This window comes from Panthera leo, chromosome A1 (genome assembly GCF_018350215.1).
Source record: "Panthera leo isolate Ple1 chromosome A1, P.leo_Ple1_pat1.1, whole genome shotgun sequence".
Lineage (NCBI taxonomy): Eukaryota > Metazoa > Chordata > Mammalia > Carnivora > Felidae > Panthera > Panthera leo.
In genome coordinates this window covers 230,127,556-230,152,437 of record NC_056679.1, presented here as the reverse complement: position 1 = coordinate 230,152,437, position 24,882 = coordinate 230,127,556, and the positions used below count along the sequence as shown (strand labels likewise).

General features: G+C 46.6%; 1 protein-coding gene across 4 annotated transcripts in view; it reads right to left on the bottom strand.

The window, feature by feature from the left end:
* The window catches only part of CTNND2 (catenin delta 2), a 925,778-nt gene that overhangs the window by 123,175 nt on the left and 777,721 nt on the right, over window positions 1-24,882 (bottom strand). For all 4 annotated transcript variants that reach the window (XM_042953082.1, XM_042953076.1, XM_042953088.1 and 1 more), the window contains 2 exons: window positions 14,412-14,529; window positions 8,642-8,827 (listed from right to left, as the gene is read on the bottom strand). In XM_042953082.1, the coding sequence (XP_042809016.1) occupies window positions 8,642-8,827; window positions 14,412-14,529 (304 nt within the window). The remainder of the gene's footprint in view (window positions 1-8,641; window positions 8,828-14,411; window positions 14,530-24,882) is intronic.

Here is a 24,882-nt window from a genome sequence, read left to right as displayed (position 1 = left end):
GAATCCGTGCAAAAACGGGACAGAGGTGGTGGCCAAGGAGCCGTATTTATGCGGCACACATGGTCTCTCGGCTCTCCTTGAAGACACAAAGCGTTTTGCATTTGAGAGGTTAGAAACCTATGTTCAAGTGGCAGGATTCTTTTCTGAATCAAGTATCAGAATAAAGAGATTCAGGGATAGATAGCCTTGCTGATTCTCTGTCAGTGTGGAGCCAAGGGGCATTGTGTGAGGGTGACGGGCACCCACAATCGTTTGCTCAGAACCACCCGCCCCTTAGGAAGAGGTGGGAGGGAGGCCGGCGATACTGCCCTGTTCCAGAGACCTACACGATGACACCACTGTGCTGTGCCCCACAGAGTTATCGAGGCTGGGCCACATCACCAGGCTTATCCGCCTTTTCTCCCAGTCATTGTGAAAGAACCAACCAGAACACCGCTAAGACCCCTCTAGAATTCTCTCTGCTCCTAACTTCTCATCCACATCTAGGAAAACCTGGGCCAGGAACCTCTCCATTACTTTCTTTTTACTTTTTCCATTACCTTCCTTTTAAAGGCACTCTGTCCTTGACATGCCAACCTGCCTCAGAGAATCCCATAGTCTTGTTTGTTAATATCTTTGCTGATACACCCCTGAAAGACAGTCTCATACAGTGGTTCTTGACTGAAGGGATTTTATCATCCAAGGGAACGACTGGCAATGTCTGAAGACATTGTTGGTGGTCACAACCGGGGGGAAGGGGTACTGCTGGCATCTACTGGGTAGAGGACAGGAATGCTGATAACGTCCTACAAGGCACAGGACAGCCCCCACAACAGAGAATTATCTGGCTCAAAATGTCAAGAGTGGCCAGGCTGAGGAACCCTGATCTAGTAGTATATAACAGAGTATTTATTAATGGCATGGAGTACTGAATGGTCAAATGTCAACAAGGAAAGTAAAGGGGAAGCCTAATTCAGAGTTTTAAGTCTGCAAACTCACTAAAAGCAGAAAACCAGCACTTTTTTTTGCTGATGGGATATAGTTCATATGAGAGGCACAGAACTAGGAAGAGAATCTCATTCACTCATGCGTAGTGACAAAGGAGAGTCACTGCACAGAAAGGCACGGCCGTGATTTTGCAGGCTCATGTGACTTATTGCTTGCAGGACATGAAATACCGTGTCTTGGGTCACCAAGCTCCTGGCATACGGTGACGTGAAGCTACAGTGAGACCGAGCGGGAGCCAGCCGGGAGGAGCAAGCAGCCACCGAAATAAGCCGATGGCTGGAAAAGAAATGGTATTAAGCAGCAAAAGAAAAAGTATGGCTCACTAATAAAATGAAAACTGGAAGAAAGAAAGGCGACCCGTGCTATTCTGAAATGAGAACTTAAAAGCATCAGGAATGTCACGAGGGGCAGATCCATCAGTGATAATAAACCAAATCCAAATGTGCCTCGACTGTCGCTGCCATCCAGAGCGATTAGGACAAATTCCGGCTTATGTATCCCAAGCCTTGAACACATGAACTTGGTCTCCACATTTCCCTTTTAAGGATTAATCCCTGAAAAGCGACGAAGGGTGTAGGCGAGACTTCACTACACAAGTTTGTCACAGTTTGCACTAGCTAAAATTCGGAAGCCGCCAAATTTGCTGCTCATCAGGGATTGGTTCCCACACCACGAGCACGTGGGTTCACGCAGCACACGTGGCTGTAGGTGTGTTCCTACCGCGCGATTCTTGGCAGCCTTTCCACGTTCTGCTGGTGACTGCTGGCCAGGACAGAGGTCACGCTGAGGCCAGGGATAAATGAGTGCACAACAGTGCGCAGCTGGAGACAGAGTGGGTGCTGCGCTCACCCCTGTCCTCCGTGGCGTGCCCAGGTGGGCAGCGGGCGCGGCCCCGAGTGCAGGTAACCAGGGGCTGCACCATTTGCCGAGGAATCGCGAACCAAGAAACGAATAAAAAGTGAACTTTTCTTACCATGCGCAGGTAACTCTACACAATATTCCTCCTCCCGGGGGGAGCTCTTGCTGGCCCCCTTAAGCATGCCACTACACCCCCTTTTCCTGAGCGAAGGGAATGCCCGAGGGTCATGGCTTCCCCACAAACATATCACACATCCCGCCTACCGTGCACTTCAGGGGCTAAGGTGACCCAATGCAGACCAAAGAGGGGGTGAGTGGCAGTGATGTATGTGACTTTCAATAGGGCACTCTGCTCTATCCTGTCGACTTTGTGCCATTTCTCCTCCTGGACGGCGGACAGGAAGAGCCACCTTGGACCACGAGGAGGAGGAATTATCCGAAAGAGAAGAACATGACAGATCTAAGAGCCTCCGAAGACTGCAGATGACGGCGGCCAGCAGCTTCGACCTCCACATTACTGGGAAGGACACTTACCTATTCTCAGGACACTTATAAACCCTAAGGACGCCTATAAAGTCTACGGGTTTGGCTGTCTGACATGTGGCCTGACTCATACGCACAGCAGTGTACTTAAAATTGTCTTTTGAAGGGTTAAACAAAGCTGTGCATAAATATGGATAGAAGAAGTTTTGAAAGGATACATGCCTGGTATAAATTCCAATCACAGCTCTGTCTAGGAGGGGGATGGTGGGGGCGGGGTGTCTGTGTTACTTTCATCTCGTGGCTTATTACTATTTTATTTCTGTATAATTTACATGTTATGCGTGCACATATATACCGGTATATTTATGTCTGTTCATAATTAACATCCGTTTTGGCCAAGATAAGGAGAAACTTATTTAAAATTCAAATCTCCAACGTGATCTAACTTAGCAGTGAAATTCGTTTGTGTGCTTTGGGATACTGACCACTATTTAGCGTCACAGTCTCATTCCTGTGCATCTGTCACATCTGTGTGATGCAGTGGGCAATGTGTCACGCTCACGGAGAAGTGACACCAGACAGCAAGTCCTGAAAATCCCAGCAAACCTTTCAGGTGATGGGGTTTCATGACGTCTCACGCCATTTATGTATGTCATGCGTGAACACCCTCAGAACAAAGCATCGTTGAGTCTGGTGTGATCAAAAGTGTTGCTTCTCCAGGGGTACTTTGAGACGCACCCGTATCTATTTGTTGACACAAATCCTCAGGTTTTAGATGATCACCACGATACACAATGTTTGTTAGGTTTGGTGGTCCCCACAGATTCAGAATGTTGACTAACGTCATAAAATACAGCACTACCACGAGAAGCCAGAGAGCAGTTTGGACCAAAAGTGCAGAGAGAAGGTCCATGGAATACCCTTGGCTCGCAGCGGCTCCTGGAGCCCAAGTGTCACCGGGAAAGAAATGGATGTGACTGGGACAAGTCACAGGTTTCAATGTCTACTTGACACGAGGGGTAGAGGCTGCTGCGGACCCCAGACCGAGCATCACTCAGCACAGCTGGTTCTGGGTGTTGGGCTAGAAATGGACAGAAACCGGACGTGCCCAGTCCCCTGCCTCAGCAGATCCACTCTCCATGGGCGTCAACAACTGTACATAACTCACAATGTGACTGGCACGAGGGGGGGGGGGAGTTTAAATAAAGCCATGTGCAAGTAGATTAGAAGATGGGTAACTTTTTACTTGGAAGAAGTCCTGAAATAGCGGAAGAGATGTTTTTATTTGACCTTAAAGGATAGTCGTCCAAGCAGTGGACGGAGGGGAGGGGAAGACCGCAGAGGAGGAGCATGAGCGAAAGGTTAGAGGCTGGCCTGCGGGACAAAGGATGGGCAGGTGGAAGCCCCTGGAGGTTCCTCCAAGACACGCCCATCGTCATGGGGAACAAAAGAAGGCATTCAAGATTTTACACGGAATCCCATTACTATCGCTTTGGCGTACAAAACAGCATGGTGGTATCATCAGTGAAACTTCCCGCTGGCCCATGCATTTGACATCTACGGCGTAAGAAAGAGGTGAACAGGAGCTTAAATTGACCACAGCGCACTAGACCGTGAAACAAAGATGACCGGGAGAGGGGACATGAGCACACGAGAAGAGGCTCAGAATCGTCTTTGAATTGTCAGAGGTCTATGTCCTCACCCACGTGGATACATCTATACCCACGTGAATAAAACATTCACAAGGGATATTCCAACAGAAGGGAGAAGTTTTGACTTCTAGGTCATCTTGCTTGTCTTGTTTTTTGGTTTCTGGTTTTGTTTTTTTCCCCCTCAGCGGTTTCTCTGCAGTGTCAAGTTCACACTGAGTGGGGTCTTGAAGCCTCAGGTCTGCTCTGGCCAGCAGCCAGCGGTATCCTGTGACTTCAAGTCCATTTTCGAGGACCACTAACCCCAGGACATCATCCCGGGAAGTTTGGCCATCTCCCAAATTGGAAAACAAAAGATGCTTATTTCTACAAAAGGTGGGAAAGTAAATACACCGATTTTGTCTACTTGCATTTCCCTGGATCCCAATCTCTGGATTGCCCGTCCTGCCCCACCGTGCCCAGCTGCTGGCACAGAGCCCTGCTGGAGAAGGTGGAGCCCCTGCCAGGTGACATGTGCCTTTGGGCACGTGATGTGTACATTGTTTGGTGGGGCAGGGGTAGGGTTCTGCCCGAAAAGGGCTAGAGAGACCAGCAATTTCTTATAATCTGGCAACACGCACTGAACCCAGAGTCAGAAATTAATAAATTTGCAAAGCCCTTTTGGACCAGAAGATGATGCCCAGAAATGTTAACTACTTCTACCCTCAGGAGCTCATGGTGTGATGGTTCCAGTATGATTCAACAGCAGCCATTTCTTGAAAGAAGAGCATGAATGAAGCATATCTTTGTACCCTACATCTTCTTGAATTATTTCAATTAAGTATCCGAAGGATAAAGTTTCTGAGATTTTTTATTATAACTAAATCTGACCTTCATAGTGTCAGAGAATTTTCCTAAGGTATAGAATAACAATGCTAGAGGTAAGATCAACATAAAATTCTGGGATATAGCAAAGCCCCAGAGGCAATCATTAAACCAATTATGATTTTTATCACTTTGGCTTCCTCGTAAAATCTCTGGTTTCTCTGTCCTGGGCAGTATCTGTTGCAGATTAGACAAACTTTCCTTGTACCTTTCTCTGGTGTCTCAAATGGAAGAAGGAAAACAAATACATTCTTATAAGCAAACACTGACTTAATCACTTCGTGCTTTTCAAAATATTATTTTCTAGATGGCATTTGAAAAGATTATAAATGTAATCCCTGTTCGAAAATTTGTAAATACAAAAGTACGAAACAATCAGTAGCCTTTGTCTTTGATGTTACTGTACTTTCCCTAGAAATACATACATGTATATATACAAATACAAATATATATAAATATATAATAATGAATGTATTATATATAAATAATAAAAATATATACATATGTATTTTATATTTGCATGTGATACACTTTTTTGCAAACCTGGCCAGGTTTTATCAACATCATACGTATCTCTATATACACTCCCATTTTTATGTCATTTTCCTCCACTTTGTATTCCATATGCTCTCTTGTCACTACATAGTCTTTGAAAACCCGACTTCATGAGCAACAGATTCCAGACACTGGATATCTGACAATCATTAAAGCTGTAAACCTACAACTTTCTGGAAGCTTCTAGATGAGTTACGCCAGTCTGCAGGCTCTGAAGGTAACCTTCTGTTCTGGTGTTAGCAAGGATGGGGATCCTTTGTCCTAGACAGACCCGAGGACATTTCCATTTCTCACCTTGCGGCAACCAGTTAACAGTGATGAATTAGGGCCTTGGTTCCTCCTCTCACTGGAGGCAGCTGGCATTTAATTCCTTTAGACGACTTGGAATGGCTGCCTGGTTTCCCCAAGTGCAAAGCACATTCCTCAAGAAGCAAGGTTTCCCTGTTGAGACCCAGACTGGTGCATATGCCCATCCTTCCCAGCAGGTGGCGCCATCTAGACTCAGTTCTCTCCTGGGGACCAGTCACCAGGCTGGGGGCCAACTGGATGTGAGGGCGTCTTCCTATCCCTCTTCTTCATGCCAGATGCTGGTGCTCTCCTCCCCATCTCCAGACCTTTCAGCTGTGCCTCCCTTCCATCCGTTTTAAATGGAAGATGGCTTCTACTTTTGGCTGTTTTTTCTACTTTTGACTGAACTTGACAAAACATCCTAAATGACTTTCAAACAACCATAATTATTATCTGTTTACACCCTCACTAAAATGTTTCATAAGATACTTTTATTATGTGAAAGCACAGTTCAAAGTCTTTTACGTAACTATCACTTGACTGAAACCATGGCTTTGATGTTTCTTCATAAGCAACAATGTTCTGTATTCTAACATGGCTGTTTCAGCAAAACTTTCTTAAAGAAATCCTTTTTGTCTCCTTGAAAATATTGTGAGAAAAAGATGGGACAAATGACCCTTATAAATTTTCACTTAGACTTTTGGCAAAAATGATAAAAGTGCTTTAATCTCTTCATCTTACTCAACTTAGAAAATGGCTCATTGATGTCGTAAAATATGGTTAGAAGTACAACATTCTAAGGTGGGAAATTGCTCATCATAAGGTTCCGTGACACAGCTCACAGCGTGAAAGGAGGGATGTGGTTGGGAATATTTTCTTCTGACTCCTGAACTCTCTGGACCCAATCAATGCCTAATGTCACCTGTCACTTGAAAGGCTTCAAGCCACGTGAGCACACATTGGCAGCGTTAGAAAAAGGGTTCAGGGTCTGAGGCCGACTCTTACTAACGGGACACCAATGGCAGATGCAGGGACCATCAGAAGGATGGTTCAGAATCCAAAAAAGGACTGAAGACAAAACCTTGAAATCAGAGTGAATTCAATCTCAGTTCAAAGTTTTTTGTTTTTGTTTTTTACACCAAGGCTCATGCATTAGTACAATTGCCCAAATCTGCCTTCCAAAGTTGCCTGGGCCCATCCAGGAGGTTCTGAGTCTGTAGGTGGTGGGTAAGACCTGGGGGATTACGATCACCTGACAGATTGGCAAGCACCACATTCCTGCCCATATGCCATTCTTCTTTTCAACCTTTATTATGCTCATTCACTTTCCAGGATAAAGCAGTAAAGGGACGGGGCCCCATGGTATACAGTATTGCAGAAGGAAAGCATGAGAAGGACCCATTATACCTTTGTTAGGCCATGTTTCGCTTGTACGATAATGGAAAGGGTCAGAAGCATTATGGTCTGGCCCCCTTAAGTACTGGGTTGGAAAACTGAGGTATCCAATACTGTTTGCCATAATTCCTGGCACAGTTCAATAAACACCTGCTAGCTAACCACTGCATTCCCCTGAGGGGAGATTTTAAGAAGTATGGCTCAATCCTCTTAAAAGGCTCCTGCAATTCAGGGAGAAGGTGGACACAGAGCACAGGAGAGAAAGCAGGGTTGGGAGCGTCTCAGAGCAGCAGATCACCATCGAAAAGGCCAGCAGCACGTATTTTTAGGTTACAGGTGTGTTTATGCTGGAATGTAGAGATCTAGAGGCTGTAGATGTGTCTGGAGCGGCCGTCAAGGGCCACAAAGAGCAAGAGAACTAGAACCTAAAAAATGTGAACACTGATGCATTCAAGTTAAATTTATGAATGATGTTTAAGAATGCATTCCCATGAATCCTTCCTCCAAACAAAATAGCGCCTATAACCCTTACTCAAAGCAAAATGATTTTGAGAACACTTTAAAAAATGATGGGCTCTGATCTAAACAGATACTTTTGCATATTTATTTTGAATTAGAACCTGCTAAGAGACAGTGTTGGGAGTTCTGTCCTGCTTTCTTAGTTGTTCACTCTGGAAGACAGTGAGATCTTGGGTCTGTATGACCGTTAGCAGCTGGGATATGACCACAGTGTCCAGGGGAAGGCTGGACTCATGATCACTGTCCAGGAGAGATGAAGAAACCTCAGTAGTAGGGGTTTCTGGCCGCAGCTATGACTCACACTACTCCCTCAGCTGGTGGGGGGCCGATGGGTGAGGGTTCCGTCTTCCAGAGGCTCCGGGAGAAAAGGCTGGAGACTATCTTGATTCCATCAAGGCCAAGAGCGGCTTCCTATTGGCCATTACCTCAGTGCAGGCAGCCTACTTACAGCCGCCCAAGGTAAATCTCCATCATTTTGGAGACACCTCTCCAGCTGCTCAGCTTTCTGAATTTATCAGAATTGTCCCCCAAGGCCAAGCTTCCAATGCCATTCTGTTGGAGAACTGGGAATCTGAGCCCCCATTTCTAACAATAAATGCAAGAGCACATATCAAAACGTTTCAAAACATGCAGTAAAATATGTGTTGGCTGCTTAGCTTCTCTTCCTAGATCACACCTACAGTGTACCTGTGGAACACCTGCAAAGCACCCTCCTGTCCCTGGCCGGGACCTCCATCGAGGTACGAATCAACACACAGAAGAATCGGTGCCCGGGCTGGACTCTCCAAGCTGGTACCTCAGAGCCTGCCTGGGACTGATGTGACTCTCTTTGGCAAAGTTCCTATGTCGAGTGGGCTGCAGGATGTGGGGGAAGTCATTCGATGTCCCCCTGTCAGACCCCCCCTCCCCATGGAACACTGTGCAGATGTGTTAATGATTTTAGCCTGCGTACAGAGCCCCGTACGTGTATACGCAGAAGAAGTATTAATGTTGTAATTAGGGGAGGGGATAATTGTGTGGAGCTGCAGAGTCGCCCGCATTACCTGATCCTGGGATTTCTTTTTCTTCTTCTTCTTGCCCCAGCACCCGGAACTCTCTGCATCTTTGCCGTTGGCCTCACCACAGAGAAGCCCGTCCAGCTCATCTGTGCCCATGTGCTGTCCCTGAGACGTTTCTGCTGCTAGCCGGTATGACAGGTTCCTTAAGATGCACACACAGTTTTCAACGGTCTGGAGAACCCAAAACAAACAAACAAACAACAAAAAAAAAAAAAAAAGAAAGAAAGGAAAAGAAACAAAGGAGGAATGAATAAAAACTAACCAGCATCCCTCCTGCACCCAGGAAAGTGAGTCATTTCCACATTCCTGATCCTTTCTGGATACATTTAGCTGTCGGCTCCTAAAGGCGCCCTTGATGGTCGCAGTGGAAAGAATTCAGAGAAGCCCGAGAAGGTCTTGAAACCTTTCCTTATCCAAAGTAGCTCCTTTTATAAGCAGTTGTCATTGTGGTTGTTTTTGTTTTTGTTTTTTTTAATTGGCAAGTTGGCTAACATACAGTGTAGTCTTGGCTTCAGGAGTAGATTCCCGTGATTCAACACTTACATGCAACCCAGTGCTCATCCCAACAAGTGTCCTCCTCAATGCCCATCACCCATTTCCCCTGCCCCCATCAACTCTCAGTTTGTTCTCTGTATTTAAGAGTCTCTTATGGTTATATAAGCAGCTGCCATTGTTGGTTGAAGTTCACTAATGAGTGGGGAAGAATCCACAATCTCCAGAGGTCTCGGATGGTGGCCCACTCACAGGCCACTCCCCTCTGGGGACCAGGGCTCGGCATCACCGAGAATATGGATACTCACGTTTCCATCAGCTCTGGGAGGGAGACACTACTATCTGCCATCCACCAGGGCCCTTTCTGGTAGTAAAATGAGGTAGGAGATATAAAGCTGGGGGGGTCCTAGACAAGCCATGTGCTGGGACCAGCTGGGGGCATAAATGTTTCCATGCTACCGATTTGTTTTGAGGTGGCTGGTGCTCCTGTTTTCTTAGCATAGGCATTCGATGGTGCTTGAGGACACAGGTGCAGCTGAACACCTTAAGGCCCTTGGTCTCTGCTGCCTTGTGACTTGGGACGATACACCCAACATCTCTCTGAGTCAATTCCCTCCTCTGTCAGATGCTCGGAATGGTACCCACGTCTTAGCTTGCTGTGAGGATCAGGTGAGCTAGAGTATGTGTGTGCTGTAGGCTGAATGCCTCCCCTGCCAAGATGTCCGCATTAATCTCTGGAAGCTCTGAATATGTTAGGTTCCGAGGCCAAGGGGAATGGAGGTGGCAGACAGAATTAATCAGCTGACCTTCTGTTAGGGAGATTGTCCCGGATTATCCTGGGGGGCCCATGTAACCATGAGGGTCTTAGAAGCGAGAGAGGGTACAGAACAGGTGTGAAAAGGCGTGACCTCTCACTGCTGCCTGTGAAAATGGAGGAAGGGGCCACAAGCCAGGGAACTGTGGGCACCTGTAGAAGCTGGAAAAGACGAGGAAACGGACTCTCCCCGGCGCCTCCAGAAGGAATGCGGCCCTGGTGACACTTTTATTTTAGCCCAACAAGACCCACGTGGGACTCCTGGCCTGTGAAACGGTGAGATAATAAATATGCGTTGTTTCCAGCCACTGTGTTTGTGGCGATCTATTCCAGCAACAGTGGGAAACCAACCTAGTGTGTACGTACTGAAGACAGTGCCTGCCCACGGAGAATGCTGTATGAGAGTTCGTACCGTGAACAATGGTGCACACAGCACGCTTGGGAGTCCAGAGCATGGGGCCCAGAGCCGCCAGTCTAGGTGTGAGCTCTGGCTCTGCCATTTCATGGGCTGTGTGACCTTGGGCAAAGTGCTTAATCTCTCTGTGCTTCCATTTCCTCCCAAAGACCCTTCCTGCCAAAGATCATCACCTTGGAGAACAGGTTTCACACATGAATTTGGGAGGACACATACACTCAGGCCACTGCACGGACCTTTTGACCTTTGTTCCGAATTTGACGAACAGTGGGAAGAAGAAAAATGCACCCAATTCAAAAAATAATGGTGGGGAAAAAAACTGAACTGAGCTAAGTTTTATTTTTAAAAGCATGCCAATTTGGCTATGGTTTCTCAGGCACCTGCTGTGTGCACCAGCATTCAAGGCAGGGAACGTGGTTCCATTTCACAGACGAGAGGGACGAGACCCGTAGTCGTCGGGGACTCACAGCAGATTGGGCCACTTCTTCCTAGTCCTGGGCCCAGCCTGGAAGGGATGGGGCTAAGTGCTCCCCTCCCACGACAGGGATCTGGTTAAAGGAAGCATACATCTTTGACTTGACTACTGGGCGTGTGACAATCAACCAGGAAAACTGGTTTTCAGAATGTATCTCGGGAGCCTTTGCTCCATTCTAGACCTTTCTTGTCAGCTTTTCAAGGTTTCACGGCTGCTAATCCCACAGGCTTTAAGCCAACTTGATTTTCTATTTCAAGCATCCTCTCAGCATCAAAAAAAGGAACCGGCATGAAAGCAGGTAAACACAGGACGATGCATGAAAGAGAGAAAAGTCTCTCCCTGAAAGGGAAATGTTATGGCATAAGTCAGAACGATTTTTAAATCAGCTCAAACTGATTTTTTCCCTTACATCAAAGACTTGGGAGAATCAACTTCTTTCTCATCCTGCTGCTCATGTTCCCTGGGGGCATCTCCGTGCCTCTGTTTAACAAATGACTACTGGGGAACACAGCCACAGTTTTGAGAAATGCTCTATGATCTACCTGTGGCTGGGGGATGGTCTGGGAGAAGCCGGAGTGGGGGAGAAAGTGGGGTTGACGGAGGGGTGGGGGTGCAGAGGAAAAGATGGGGCGAGGGAGACACAGAGGCTGAACTCATCCCTCTAGCTCAGCTTGGTGTGGGAGGGCCACCCATTCAAGCTCTTTCCTCGAAAGCAGGGGGACAGGGGACAGAAAAACAGGCAGCCACCGTCCTTCTTTGGGACGCCAGCAGAAGGCATGTGGCAGCTGGTGGCGCTGCTCTTGACATGCACTGCTGTCAACAGAGCTTCTGGGGGCTCCTCGTGGTCACCAGGGTCATTTTGACGCCTTATTTTCTATGGCAAAGGGCTAATTTGGAAGTTGTCCATAGACTGCTGAACCGTATGTTACCCATTCGACAAACTGTCCCAGTCACAGGAGCCGAGCTGAGAGCCAGTGTGGATTCCGGTCTCTAGGATTCCATTAGCTTTGCTGGCCGTAAAGAGAATGTGCACTCACCTCCCTCCTCTATCCTGTCACCGTGAAAGCTCAGAGGTGAGCAGACAGAGGGCTGAGTGGCACACTGCGGGACCATAATACGTTAGGACTCTCTGGCACGTTCTGGCTGGCAAAACACTGCTAAGTAACTTGTGGAGTCTGATCCTTTCAGAAGCTACGGCGATCTTCCTTGTCACGAAGTCGGGGTCCCCGGGTCCAATTCTATAATCAGCAGGAGGGTGGGGGCAAATCTACCCAAGCCTGGTGCTCTAGCTGCTGCATCAGAAATAGCCGCGTCTTATGATTCCCGCCTTTAATACTCCCAGGGATTCTAGGGTCCTCTTTTGAAGAGAATGTGGACATTAAAAGAGGTGATCTCCAGTGTCTCCCAGGAGTCTGACACGTCAGGAGAAAGGGGTGGGGCCTCACAGCACTTCGTTTTGGGGCCGTGCTGCTAGAGACTACCTTCCCACCAGTGTGGGCATGGGCGGTTGGCCAAAGCAAGGGGCTGTTGACCCTTATTTTCAACTGCAAGGCCGAGACAATATTAAGCTCTTTTGGCATCCGTTACAGTAAGAGGCTCAGCGTCCCGATGCTGTAGCCTTTCTTGCTCTGAACGTTAAGACCCGCCGCACTGAAGCCTTAGTGAATCTCCTTTGGCAGCTCTTTTAAAAATCGCCTATTGTGTTAACGGACATCTGTAAATCCTCAAGACATCTTGACTGGTCACGTTTTTAGGGACTCCGTTTTCCTATCAATGATATTAAAAGTTCTAAAATGGCCATTAACAGTGTTTACAAAAGGGGACGATTACATCTAGAGTCCATCATACTCCATTTCGAAACTGAGGAGCACTTCACGGTAAGCTGATGGATGCAAGCGTAAGTCAGTGGCGGCGATCAGGTGACAAACTGTGTTCACAACTGCGGTAAACTAGTACTCAAAGGATGGGAATCCCAGAAGGCGGATCATGCCTCCACCACAGGGAGTAGGTCTCAGGTATCAGCAATTTCCTACATTTCTCAGTGGCTCCACTGTGCAGTCAAGGTTGAGAACCCCTCGCTAGGTCATTCCCCACGCCAGCCGGTAACCAAAGGGATCAAACCACTCGTACCTGTTCTTTATGGGACTTTACAACTAAATTACATTACATCGTGTTTCTGATGAGAGTCCTTGTCAAAGCTGTATCTACTAAGGTGGGCTCTCAGTCCAGGCCACACATCGAATCACCTGATGAACTTCTAAGGAACAAAAATCTGAGATCAGAGGTAGACGTTCAGAGTCAGAGGGCTGTGATGGGGTCTAGGCACGTGTATTTACTAAGCAGTCCTAATTCTAACGAAGAGCTGGCATTAAAAGCCATGGGATTAAGGACCAGGACCAATTTTGCTCCCTCTGTGGGACATCTGGCAATATCTTGGGGACATTTTGGTTTGTCCCAGCTACGAAGCTGCTGGCATCTAGGGGGTAGAGCCCAGGAATGCTGCTCAACATCCTACAATGCACGGGGTGGCCCCCAAACAGTGAATTATCCAGCCCCAAATGTCCATGGTGTGGCACTAGAGAAGTTCTCGTTACGGTCTCGCGTTTGTCACGTGGACTCATCAGTAGAGTCTGTGTTTACATTTGTCACACGGACTACTTTAAAAGCATCGTTAGAGTCTGTGTTTACATCAGGACATTATTACTTTACAGTTTTACATTCAGAATGAATCGAAACTAATCAAAAGACAAACTGAGGCGAAACAAAATACCTCCAACACTGGAAAAGCCCACTCGACTCTTTTTTGGTTTGTGAACTCAAACACTGAAGAGACTCTGATGATTAACATATCACCAGCCTCGTTTATTTAGCATTTTTAAAGCAGTTACTTACCTTCATTGGGCACTTTTTTAAAAAATTAAAAAAATTTTTAATGTTTATGTTTGAGAGAGATAGAGTGGGTGCGGGGAGGGGGCGGGGCAAAAAGAGAGGGAGACACAGAATCTGAAGCAGGCTCCAGGCTCTGAGCCATCTGCACAGAACCTGACACGGGGCTCGAACCCACAAACCAGGGGATCAGGACCTGAGCCACAGTCTGACACTCAACCAGCTGAGCCACCCAGGTGCCCCTTCATCAGGTACTTTTAAAATGGCATTTGAACAACTAACATTTGTAAAAAGCTAACTGGTAAGAATATAGAGTTATTCGAAGCTCAGGTAGTTTTAATAGGTCTCTTTCTTTTAAAAGCAGATTTCAAAAAAATAAAACTGGAAGCTTGTGGGTAATGTAGCATGGAAAAGTTGATACACTCATCCCGTCTGAGTAACTTAAAACAATCCACATTTTTAATTTATTCATTGTTGAGACTTAGGTGTCTAGTTCTAGGCTAGGATTATTAGAAGCCATCAAGAAAATGTAGGATTCCTACGGGGAGACCACGATAGATTTCAGAGTGAAGGTATTAGGCACAGCATTAGCTCTCCGTCGTTGTTAGCCGTTGCTTAGTCCCTTGGGCATCTTTATTGACTAAGATGTTTAATCTATGCAAACACAACAAACCTTGCTGTCGATCTCACTGCTCCCCAGTGCAGACTGGATCACGTAGAGCAGCGCATCTGTGAGCCCGTCGCATTCCCGCATCCTCCTGCGGGCCTCCTCTCCGGCTGAACTGACATTCCTGCAAAAGCAAAAGGGCACGTCAGCTACCTCCCTGTGGTCCCCAAAAGAACCTTTCTCCCACGCGCAACTCCAGAATGTTTACCGAGAACACGGTTTTAAATAGTAGGGACGGTTTCCACAAATACATCGTAGAACTGGGTAAGTCATAGGTATCTGCATCGTAACTTGTGCAAAGGAGACTCAGAGTTCTGAACATGTCATCTGTGAGGGTCCCGTGGCCGCGGAGAATGGGGGCTCTTGGAAAGTCTTTAAGGTTTACTTCACTGACAGCTGACAAGGGAATCAAGCTCTGTGATTCAAAGGCCTCTTCTTGGAGAAATTTGCGAGAGCGTTTTTCAAAGACGGAGCTTCTGACTTACTGAAATATTTTAGAGATCTAATTTCGCCTGCTTCAAAAATATACCTACGTTGGCCCTACCAGAAGTAAACTTCTAGAAATTTATTCTAGGCGCATAGGCAGGGGGTTCTGTGGAAATTTAATCACCGGGATGCCCATGGGCACCTTTTATGGGCAGACGTGGCCCAAGTTCCTTCCTGCACCAGCACAAGCTGAGCTTAAGCCAACAGAAGGGGCGGACAGTCAGGGAACAGGCGGCTGGGAAGCAGTGAGATCTTCCACTTCTACAAAAGACATGAGAAAAGCTCAGTCAAGGGTGAGTCTTTGGGGTGCTTTTAGTGACCGCACCACCTGAGAGTACATTCTTCCTCTCCTACCCCTGGTTAGGATTTGGTTCAGGCGGAGAATTTCTGTGGCAAGTCGTGGACAACACAGCCTGTTGGAGGGATGCTGGAGGTGAGTGAAGGGAAGGTATAAAGGAACTGAGGGAATTTAGCGACCACGGGAAGAGTGATCTCTCGAGAGTGATCCCAGTAGGCCAGTGGCTCTCAAACTCGGCTAATATCAGAATCACCCGGCGGAGACTGTTGGGCCCCACTCTGGAGTCTTGGGTGGCATCAGATAACTTCCTATTTGGTGACGCCAAAGCGGAGAACCACCGCGCTGACTCTGGCTCTAGGGAGAGGGTCTGGTCGGGAAGGGCACCCTCTCTGCTGACTGCTGATGGCTGCCACATGGCAGATCCCAAGGATCTGTGGCCCCGGACAGAGCCCGCAGGAGGCACCGAACAGGATGAATCTCACGCCCACGTTGTAACTGGCGGAGGCATTCCCATTTCATTTTCAAAATGTCCTTCGAGGTTACTTTTCATTCTGTTTTACAGATGAGAACCCTGAGAGAGCTGCCCAAGGCCACAGAGGGAGGAGTTAGTGGAGGGGCTGGGATTGAACCCAGTCTATGAGGAGAGGAAGGCAAGGCCTTCAGGCTTGATGCACAACATGGATATACTACTTTTTTTTAGGAACGAAAATAAAATAGGGCCGACACTAAAATGTTAACGGCTAAAATGCTATTGAACATAAATGTTTTCTTCGATATCTAGAAGGTTCTGGAGGATGTGTTTAATGTGTTTAAATGCGGAGGATCTCTCCGCATTTTAATCTAAGACTGGGAAAGGTTATTCAATTCAAATTAGTATTTTTGGCATTTGCTCATCTTAAAATATAAACAAAATTTTTCAGTTCCTCAGATAATATAACTAGGCAAATAGTGACAGCATTTTTAGGAAAAGTGTCAGGACTCCCTCTTGGGGTGGCCAACCCTCACTTCTGGATCTCGGAGAGGGAGGAAGAGCCAAAATTTCTGCAGGAAGAAGTGGTGAGAGCTTTGCTGGTATTACTCTAAACGAGAAAGACGGCCTTTGTGACAGAGCAGTTTTAGACCACTCCTCCTTGAAATGGTTTTCAACAGGTCAGGCTTTGAGGCTGTTAGAGTAATAGGCTTGTCAAAAATCCCAATCAGACCTCTTTGGCCAGAAGAATGCTGGATGGCAGTGTGCCTGTGTGTTTTAAATCTTGCACCTATACTCTGAAGAGGTTGTTTTTCCAAAGAGAGAACGATGGAATGTAGTCTTGAAAGTGCCTGAGGGTAGCTCTGTACACCCTAGTCTGAAGTCTTCTGCCCTCTTCCAATGAATGCTCAGTCTTGCCCTTGAGTAGCTTTATGGTGAGGGCAGACTGCCTCCTCATTCACAAATACACTTCATAATGATCAGCCTATTTTCAGTGGTAATCAATGGACAGGGCAACCTGGGAAAGATCATGAATTATCAATCGGTCAACATTATAGTTGTGAATATTAATCTAAGCAGTATTCTTTATTCTCGTTTTTCTTTGATTCTAGTCCACTCTCCTCCAAAATTAAAAAAACAACAACTTACTAACTGGCTGCTATATTAGAATGTATAGGATATTGTGGGGTGCCTGGCTGGCTCAGTCAGTAAAGTATGCCACTCTTGATCTTGGGGTTGTGAGTTTGAACCCCACGTTGGGTGTAGAGATTACTTACAAATAAAATCTTTAAAAAATGTGTAAGATATTGAGAAATGAGATGACTAATAAGTTGGGTCCCTGTAGAGAAGGGGAAATGAATGGGACACACACACACACACACACGCACACACACACACACACACACATATAATCACACACATATAAACACACGTGTAAACACACACATACAAACACACCTCTATGATACGGAGGGGAAGAGGGAGTTACCACAGTGTCTTCAGGTATGATGATGCTCAATACATATTTTTGAACAGAATGAGGTGTGCACATGTCTCTTAATCAATGGGGAACAGTGTCCTACAACCCTCTGGGGGGTGAGTTGGCTTTTAAGCCACTACTCCTAAATGAGGGAAACACATCAGAAAAGCACCCCTGGCTTTTCACTCTGGAGGAGAGGAGAGTTTCCTGTTTCTCCTTTCCCCCCACAAAACAAGATCTACTATATCGTGCATGCTTCACTATTTAAAAATTTTTAAAAAACCAACAACATTTTGTGTGTGTAGCAATTAACTAATCATGGTCCTAAGGAAGGGACAATGAGCCCGTGTCCAACCTACAAAGTTCCACCCTCCTGTTGCACTTGAAACCACCTTCTGCCCATCTTGACCGAGGTGATTTTCACGTCTGATGAGAAACCGGTACAGCAAATTTCTATGCATAAACATGACATTCAAACAAATACTGATGGATTATTTGTAAAACAAGCACAAAGATCGCATGACAGCTATGCCTTAGAAATAATCTTTATAATCTTGATTGAACTGTCAGTTGACATGTCATTTGGAGATTTCTGCTTAAAGTAGGTTCTATAATCTTTTTATCTAATTGATAAAAATGAAACTTTTTATTTCTTACAATGAAAAGGTACAAAATCTCTTACAATCTCTGTTATTCAACTGTAACGAGTTAAGCTGCTTTATTTCCCCTCTCTTCAGTGCTGTTTGACATGCTGTTTCTCTTAGTTTCCATCACTCACTGAGCTTATGTAAAACAAATTCAATATACAGAGCCCTCATAGGATCCAAAGAGGCACTTGTAATGCACGTTCAAAGGAACGCAACCAGCATTTCACATGAAAGACTTCATTTTATGTGCCTCCACTTCAAGATGGTCAGGATATGAACAGGGAAACTGCAGAGAAAACCAATGGATGAGATTTTCAGCAATTAGTCTGTTTGAAACGAGCCCTCTCTTCTCTACACTCTCTTTGCTCTTTGAATCTCTCTTAACCATCACCACTGACTTTGTATTAGAATTATTTAGGCTGTGACCTTACTGCTGCATCGGAACCTTCTGGAGGGTAGAAGGCATGTTGCTGTCATTTGTATGCTCAGCATACAGCTGAGTGCCCAACACAACCTAGGTGCTCAGAGCAAGGTGGCTATTACTCGTGCATTCAGCCCTCCCATCGGACAGTCACTCGTGTGACTGATTTACCTCCGTGTGCCGTACTCACTGGACAATATTGGATGTCTGCTTCGTCAAGAATACAGGCTTCTTACACTGTGGCTTGTGCCCTGCCACTACAACCCCCATCCTGGATTATTCAGAGCAGGCTCAATTTGGGAAGGAAGAAAAAGACAACAACAGCTGAACATAACTAAACAAGTTTGAGATATGAGCTTTCTTATGACTGTTGACAATACTGATCAGACACACGGAGTGCTGGAGAGAACGGCACAATTTTGTCGCCTGGAGACAATCAGGTATCCCTGAGCCATAGCTCTCTTCACCCCCAGCTTGCAGGAAGAGTTTGGCATTGATCCCATGAACTGTGAGAACTGAAATCAAGAGTCGGATGCTTAACTGAATGAGCCACCTAGGTGCCCCTTCACAAACTTTTAGCAAAACAAGGGACCAGCTTGTTGCCTTCTTCTCATTTGATAACTTCAACAAAGGTGGACCCTTTCGTGCACCTGGCATGGCCTCGTAGCTGGGGCTACCTAGATGTGGAGGCACGTGCCTTGCCTTGGTCTGCTCATCCATAGTGCGCCGATGGGAGCATCTGGCATCACCCGACCGTGTGGTGATACGGCCAAATGCTCAGGGCCTGGTATGGAGTCTATGAAGGCAATGTTAAGTGTTCTAGCTGCTTGTCGCCCAGAGACCCCCATCCAAGAGGGAGAGAGACACTAGGCGGGGAGCTGCAGGAAGCACCTGGAACATGTACTGCAAGCCTGCAGAGAGGATGAGGGGTGTGCAGAGGGTAGAATGGAAGGTTTCCTGGCAACAATGACACCCTCATTTTGAAAATTTTCATTACTGCTTTTTTAAAAATCTGAAACTATTGTAAAGGTATTCAAACCCTGGGGGAAATACATCAGTAAAAGCGAACATCCTTACTCTCTCTTCTCCCCCTCATCCTTCTGTCCAAGGAAATCACTGTCACCATTTGACATTTATTGTTCAAGGTTATTTTCTACTCATACCAATAAACTGTGTAGGTATGCTTTTGCTTTTTACCATAGTGGTTTGTAAAGCACCTTGCTTGCTTTTATGCATTAAAAGCCTACCATAGCCTCTTTTCACGGTAATACCTACCTATGCACCCTATTCATGGAACAACTTTGGGCATTCCGTGGATAATTATATGATGATTTATAACCTAAAAACTTATTACCCTATTAATGCACATACAAGTTATTTTTAATTTTTTACAGCAATAAGTAACATTGAACTGAAATTTGGAGGAGTTATGGATTTTGTGAGATACAGTCTATGGAACTAGAAGAAAGGCTAACAGATAGATCAGTTCAAAGCAACGAACTAACCCACCTTGACTGGGTATCGACTCTGCTCCACACCTAATGCCATGTCTTGGAATAAAAAGAACACCTGGCCCTTGACCTTGGGAGCTCCGTCTAGCAGGCAAGCAGAAACATATCTGATGTGCCTAGATCTGATATCATCGGTATGAAAACAGAGGTATGAAGGATTTGGGAACCTATCTCCCTTGGAAGTAATGCCTAGATGTGTCTGGAAAAGAAACATAGGCTGAGTTGGATGGAGGTTTTACTACTCACCTTTAAGTTGTAATTAAAATCTTTGCTGAGGTTGTAATTCTTTTCTTTTAATTTTTCGATGTTTATTTATTTTAGAGAGAGAGAGAGAGAGAGAGAGAGAGAGCACGAGTAGGGGAGGGGAAGAGAGAGAGGGAGACACAGAATCCAAAGCAGGTTCCAGGCTCTGAGCCATCAGCACAGAGCCCGATGGGGGACTCAAACTCACAAACTGCAAAATCATGACCTGAGCCGAAGTCGGACACTTAACCGGCTGAGCCACCCAGGCACCCCGCTGAGGTTGTAATTCTATAAATGTGGACATCAATTGTTTTCCTTAACATTTGCTGCTGCAAGTCATAGGTTCTTAAGAAATAAGAGGCCGGAGTATGATAAACGTGTCTCATCAAGAAAGCATTTTATGCATATTTCATGGAATGTACCTTCAAATTTGAAGGGCAAGGCTTAACCTACACATAACAGGCTTAGGGGTGGCTCCAGGTGACCAGACTGCGGAAATGCTAACCAAGCACAACCACGCAGAGGTGGGGTCTCCAGGCCACCACTCCTGGCATTAACAGAGGATAGGACCTGTAGGGACAGGTAGCAGTCTGTGGCAAATGCCAATTCTGGTGTATACGTCTCCATTTTTACTAAGCCTGGTATGCTATGCCAGCCCCTTGTGTTCAATAAAACTACGGGGGGCTCATGGTTCACCAAGGTGAATCATGCTGATGCTCTTTTGCTAAACCACATTACCTGTGCTAAGTCCTGTTTGATTGACACCTAGCTGCCCAGTAGCCCAGCCAGGCTGCTCTGAATGCCAGCTAGTGTACCACCAGTGGCTCTCCTGCCTGTTGTGGCTCTGCAGAAATGTGCCGTTTGTGACATCTGGGGGTGCCTGGGGGCGGGGCTCCATCGGTTAAGCGTCCGGCTCTTGATTTTGGCTCAGGTCATGATCTCAGGGTTCATGGGTTCTAGCCGCGCATCAGGCTCTGTGCTCACAGTGCGGAGCCTGCTTTGTGGCCTGTCTCCTCTCTCTCTCTCTCTCTCTCCCAAAAATACATAAGTGTTAAAAAAAAAATTAAAACCATTTGTGACACTTGGCCAATAACCAAGAGGGAACCAAAGCAAGCCTCCCCTGACCTGCCTGGTGAATTCATTCAAGGGGCGTTTCCAATGTTGACTTTCTGGGACGTCTTACCCAGAGAGCAGAGCCAAGGATGACAGAAGATAAATCCCTTGCCTTGAAATCTAATGGGGATTGCTGGGCTGGATTTCTAAGCTGCTGTGATCCAGTAGTCTATTTCATTTTCTATTTTTCCCCTTCTTGAGCTGGCATCTCTCTCACTATCATCCTATGCCTGTCACACCAGTGTTTGTTGGGAGAAGATGACCTATGTCTTTGATATCGCAGGACCACAAGGGGAGGAGAATCGTTCCCCAGGAGCTGTACTTCATGGATGACACCTGATTTAGATGCTGCTGATTTTACACCTTTGGGTCGACCTTTAGGACTTGGAGATGATGCTGTCCTGGGATGAGACCCTAGGATGGGATGAACGTATGTGGGATGGATGCGAATCTTTGGGGCCCAGAGGGAGGACTATGGTAGGCCAAATAATGTCCCCCCCAAATGTTTATGTCCTAATGCCTGGAACCTGTGACTAGGTTACTTTACATGGAAAAAGGGACTTTGCAGATGGAATTATGGTTAGGGACTTTATAATATCCCAAATGATCCCTGTGGACCCAATGAGCATGAAGAGCAGGGAGGATTCCCTGGCTGGTGTCAGCGGAGTGGCACAGAAGCAAGAGTCAGAGAGGTCTCAAGCATGAGGCTTCAAGTCCCCATTGCTGGTTCTGACAGAGGGGGCCACATGCTAAGTTGTGAGAGAGGCTGTCAGCTCTCAGCTGATAGCCAGCAAGGAAACGGGGACCTCGGTCCCACAGCCACAAGGAATTCGATCCTGGACACAGCCTGAAGAAGCTTGGAAAAATCTTCTCCCAAGAGCCATTAATAAGGAGCACAACACTGTGGTTTTGAACTGGTAAGGATAGTGTCAGACTTCTAGCTCACAGAAACGGGAGGATAATAAATTGGCGTTGTCCTCAGTCCCTAAGTTTGTGGTAACTTGTTACAGCAGCATAGGAAACCAAGAAAGGGCATTAGTTTGTTTTACTCAAGGGTAAATGAAATTCTTCTCAACACCAACCATATATATTTCCCACCCCACCCTTTTCCTGGAAAACTGCTTCTCTGTAGTGGGTTCACGCAAGTTTCAAGAAGATATTTCTCAATGATCAAATAATTGTATTGTCTTGACCAAGACCAAAATGCCACCTATATATGGAAATCAGGGGCTCCTGGGTGGCTCCGTTGGTTAAGCATCTGACTTTGGCTCAGGTCGTGATCTCACGCTTCCTGAGTTCACGCCTCGCATTGGGCTCTGTGCTGACAGCTCAGAGCCTGGAGCCTGCTTTGGATTCTGTGTCTCCCTCTCTCTCTGCTCCTCCTTCGCTCATGCTCTGTCTGTCAAAAATAAATAGACGTGAAAATGCACACACAAAAGAAAATAAAAATTCTTCCTTGGGGCATGCGTGTAGGGGAGGGGGCGAGGGGGTGACATATAAGGCACGTGCCCTCAACTATGCAAGGCCAGGAGATGTTTTATCTACCTCAGAGCAGACAAAAGCCCTCTGTGTAAGAAGCACTGATGTGACGCACTTTTTGAAGTGATGACGCACTTTTTGGGACAAAAGTACTTGTTTTGCCCTATCCCTGATCTGATTAGCCACGAGATAAGCTACCAGACACGTGGGCATCAGCTTGGTCCAGACGGCTCTCGTGCTTGGTTGATACCTTTTACTTCTTCTTCTTTTTGTTTTTTTAAGTCATTTTTTGAGACAGAGAGAGCGCAAGTGGGGGAGGGGCAGAGGGAGAGGGAGAGAATCCCAAGCAGGACCCGTGCCGTCAGCATAGAGCCAGATGCGGGGCTCAAACCCACGCACCGTGAGATCATGACCTGAGCTGAAATCAAGAGTCAGATGTTCAACCGACTGAGCCACCCAGGCGCCTCATACACCTTTTACTTCAGCTGGTCTCTTACTGCGGAAGAGGCTCCTGAAAACCTCAGTCTTCACAGCTTCCAGTGAACAGAGAGTGGAGTGGTTGGCATTCTCTCCTGGGGGGATAGTGAGTATGTGGGATCCTAAGGGAGAGAAATGGGCAATGTCCTGGCTCTGTTTGAGTGAAGTCTGTAGTGGGGTCTTAAGTGAATTTCTGGAACCTTATCTGCAACGCCAACCTTAAGTGCCAAATGGTATGAATGGTCAAGTTTCCTGTGCTGGGCCCAAGTAGGGTGTTCCTAGGAAACCTTTCACACGCTGAAGTGTGTAAAGCAAAGAAGCAATTATCGTTAATTTACAGGAAAACAATTCTGAGGATTCCCAGACCCTGAAATCTCCTCTCTTAGGCTTTTCTGATACCTGAGGGCACATCGCTAACACATGCACAAAATACATGAAGACAGCCCAGATGCTCACAGACGCGGTTTGAAGTTCTGGGCGCTGGATGCCAGGACGCTGGCCGTGGTTCGCAGGGAAGGAGCTGGGTGGGGCCGTTCTTGCTGCTCTGGATCCCTGCCTCGGTCCCAGCTCTCTGCAAAACCAGCGTGGGACACAGGTTTTGCTTCTCACCCTTTTCCCCATAAAAGCAAAAGTCCTCTTGGATTTCCTTCAGTTTGTGAAAACGGCTACTCATGTAGGTTTTTTGCAAAAGCAAAGTGGCATGATTCAAACTTTTGACAACTGAGGGACACCTGTATTAAGATTAGCCACACCTCTGTTCATTTTTATTTGGTACAAGTAACAGAAGGCTGAATTTATTTGAAAAGCTCTTGACTTCTCTTTACACATATGTGTTTCTCTTTTTAAGTTTCTTTTTAATTTGATTGATTTTTTTTTAAGAGAGAGAGCACAAGTGGGGGGAGAGGGGCAGAGGGAAAGAGAGAGAATCTCAAGCACGTGCCACACTCAGTGTGGAACCTGAGGCAGGGCTTGGTCCCACAACGCTGGGATCCCACAGCCTGAGCCGAAATCACGAGTCTGACGTTTAAATGACTGAGCCACCCCGGCGCCCCTAGGCTTACTTGTTTCTTAAGGTGGCACCTTCATTACAGCCAAGTCAGAACGATTTCCAGAGAAATAAATTTCCCTTTTTATTTTTTGTCTTTTCTTCTTCTTCTTCTTCTTTTTTTTTAAGATTAGCACAAGTCTTGCTTTTGGATTCCTCCTATGCACCTTACTGTCTTCTCGCAAGGAAGGCAATCTCTTTATAAATCAGGACAGTGAGGGCTCGGTAATTGCTTTGTAGAGCTGCAGGGACAGAATGCTTCAGTGGCCTAAAGACCAACTACCTACCGGGCTGGCAGCGAACACTGAGGCTGAGCTGTCCTCAGGGCGGTGGTCCCTCCGCATTGACACCCCAGCCACCCTCATGAACGTAAGCCAGCAGAGAGAGACGGACAGGCTCCTCTTCTGTCGACGATTGAACACCGTCCCTGTTAAGAATGCCCAGATCCCTGCCTTCCGGAGTTGGCCATGCAGCAGGGCGCACTGTCGCAAAGAAGCCCACGGCAGAACCAGAAGTACCTGAGTTGAAAGACACCTATGGCTGGCAAGTACTACCCAGGGTTTTAGCTTCATGATTCCAATTAAAATTGATGGACGCCACAGAGTTAACTGCTCTAGGAAACGTCTGCCGCCAGGGTCCTGTTGGGCGGAATGACGAGGAAATCCCAGGGAAAAAAGGCGAGCGGCTAAAACCGTTAACCGTGAACCTAATCGCGCCTGCGGTCCTTTGTGGTCCACGCACATCCCGTGGTCGTTCTGTCACTTGCACGCGGGCGTGAGCGGCGCTCACTTCACTGCGCCCTGACTTT